At 56.3% G+C, this 2515-nt stretch overlaps 1 protein-coding gene across 1 annotated transcript; it reads left to right on the top strand.

Moving 5' to 3' along the window:
- Positions 1–1244: 1244 nt before the first annotated feature.
- On the top strand, positions 1245–1866 carry SLC25A44 (solute carrier family 25, member 44; the record flags this gene model as incomplete). The annotated part of the gene is made up of 1 exon (XM_010139854.1): positions 1245–1866. A coding segment is annotated over exon 1 (622 nt), but the record flags the coding sequence as incomplete, so codon positions are not given.
- Between the last annotated feature and the right edge of the window lie 649 nt (positions 1867–2515).

Below are 2515 nucleotides of genomic sequence, written 5' to 3'. Positions count from 1 at the left end.
TGTGCCCTCCCTCAGCCCGGCTTGTGCCCGTGCACGACTTCAAACGCCCCTTTGCCGAGCCCGGAGCAGGAGCTGCGGTGCAGCTGCGGTCGGGCCTTTCCTGATAATTTTGCGGTCTGTGATTCCTGACGGCTCGTAAGGAAGGTCTTTGTGGTCAGTGAAGCGCTCGGGGCCATGCTGGGGCGGTTCTCCGAGGTGCGTTTCTCCTCTGGCCTGTCTGCAGTGGGCCCTGCGAGGGGCTGCCTTGTTCCGAATGTGATTATTCCAAATCGTGCAGCAAATGAGAGCCAATGACAGCCAAAAGGGAGGGGCAGGAGCTGGCTCTGCCGTGGGAGGTGGAACCAGCACCTCCCTCCTTGTCCCTCGGTTCCTGCTGCCGCAGTTGAAAGGTGGCAGTTGAGTGTTGTCATACCAGGAGCGATGAGGCAGTGCTGGAATAGAACGTGAACTTTGCTCTTGGTAGCGCAGTTCAACCCTGGGCCGAGATTTTTAACTCTTCCTTTTCAGGGTCTGGTTGTCAGTGTGGAGACTCTCCACGGCTGTTTGCCTTTGCCTGGGTCTCCTGTCGTTGCTGCTCTTTCCATGACCTTCTCTTCGCCTGCTCCTGGCTGGCATCACCTTCCAGCTTTAGGAATCTTGACATGGAAATGCCCAGAAAAATGTGTCGGATTTGTGCAGGGAATCTGGGGACACAAACGGAGACTTGTCTGTTCCTTCTTTGTACAGAGCCTGGAACTGAAAAGTGACGCCCTGACATCCAGGAGCATCGTGAACCCGGGATGACGGGAGAGGAGCTGCTTTGGTCGACAATCCGTGTCGCTGCGTGTCAGGTAAAAGGTACGGTGGGCTGTTGGCTCTGCCTCTGTGGGTCTCAGGCGGCGCTCCAGAGTCCGGTGAGCTTTACTCTCCAAGCAGTCTGGGCCCTGGTGAGCGCTGCCCTGGGCGTGGGCTGACCTGAGAGTTCAGCAAACAGCTGCGGTGACCTCAGAGGGTGCCACTGTCAGCCCTGTGATACAGCCCCAGCAGGATGGTTTGCGCGAGGGCTCTCTGTGTGCTCCGGGACCCCCAGCTGCTGGGGGCCATCGGCTGCTTTAGTGCTTCAGCATCCTCTGAACGCGTCTCTCATTTCAGGTGGCAGCGCTGCCAGTCTAGTCAGCCCAGGCAGGAGGGCTGAGCCTGGGTCTGCTCCGAGCTTCTGAGGGAGGTCTGGGCATCGTGCCTCTCCCACCCCACTCCGAGGAGCCATGGAGGACAAACGCAACATCCCCATCATTGAGTGGGAGCACCTGGACAAAAGGAAATTCTACGTGTTTGGGATTTGCATGACGATGATGATCCGGGTGAGCGTTTACCCTTTCACCCTCATCCGGACACGGCTGCAGGTTCAGAAGGGCAAGAGCCTGTACAACGGGACCTTTGATGCTTTTGTGAAAATCCTGCGGACAGAAGGGACAGCTGGGCTCTACCGCGGTTTTTTGGTCAACACTTTCACCCTCATCTCTGGGCAGTGCTACGTGACGACGTATGAGCTCACTCGAAAGTATGTGTCACGGTACAACAACAACAACGCTGTGAAGTCTCTGGTGGCAGGTGGCTCAGCCTCACTGGTGGCCCAGAGCATCACAGTGCCCATCGACGTCGTCTCCCAGCACCTCATGATGCAGAGGAAGGGGGAGAGCATGGGCAGGTTTAAGGTGCAGAACCAGGATGGCAAGCGGGTGTTGGTCTTCGGCCAAACCAAGGACATCATCATACAGATCTTCAAGGCCGATGGCTTAAGGGGCTTCTACAGGGGCTACGTGGCCTCGCTGCTCACCTATATTCCCAACAGTGCGGTCTGGTGGCCCTTCTACCACTTCTACGCCGGTAAGTAAAGGAGGCTTTGAAGGTGTCTTGTCCCAGGGGGCCTAGAAGCCCCTCAGAACAATGCTGGAACCGTGGACCCACCTTGACCTGTCTCAAAGTTGATCTCTGGGCCCAGTTTAAACAAATTCTGCAGAGGCTGGGTGGGAGTTTGACAGAGCAGCATTGTTTGAAATGCAGAGCGAGAGAGTAGGGCCCGAGGCTGGAGGATTTAAAACCAGCCGGCTCTAGGCAAGGGGGACCCGGTGTGTCTGCTTCAGCCTCCCCTTCCACTAGTCCCGAATGAGCTTTGCTTCCTGCCTGGAGCTGAGGGCGGCTCTTGTCTGGCACTGGGCAGAGCTTTGGAGCCACCACGTCAGAATCATTCATCTTTCAGTTCACACGGACCCAGGAGTCTTGTGTAGAGCAAAAAGTCTTCTAGAGCCATGGATCTCAGAGCAAAACCAAACCACAGGCAGAGACAAAGGCCAAGTCTTCCGGGGTTTTGTGTCTTAAGATCACGCTTCAGTTTCTGTAGTTTAAAAACTGGCACCAAGCCTCCTGATATAAAACCACGCTTACAGTGCGTGTCTCGTCCTGGCTCAGCCCTGGTAATCCTCAGGGGGTTCCCAGGTGCTAAAGACACTGGCCAGCTGTGAGTCGCTTTATCCCC

This window comes from Buceros rhinoceros, unplaced genomic scaffold (assembly GCF_000710305.1).
Source record: "Buceros rhinoceros silvestris isolate BGI_N320 unplaced genomic scaffold, ASM71030v1 scaffold24287, whole genome shotgun sequence".
Taxonomy (NCBI): domain Eukaryota; kingdom Metazoa; phylum Chordata; class Aves; order Bucerotiformes; family Bucerotidae; genus Buceros; species Buceros rhinoceros.
This window is presented reverse-complemented; position numbering and strand designations above follow the sequence as displayed.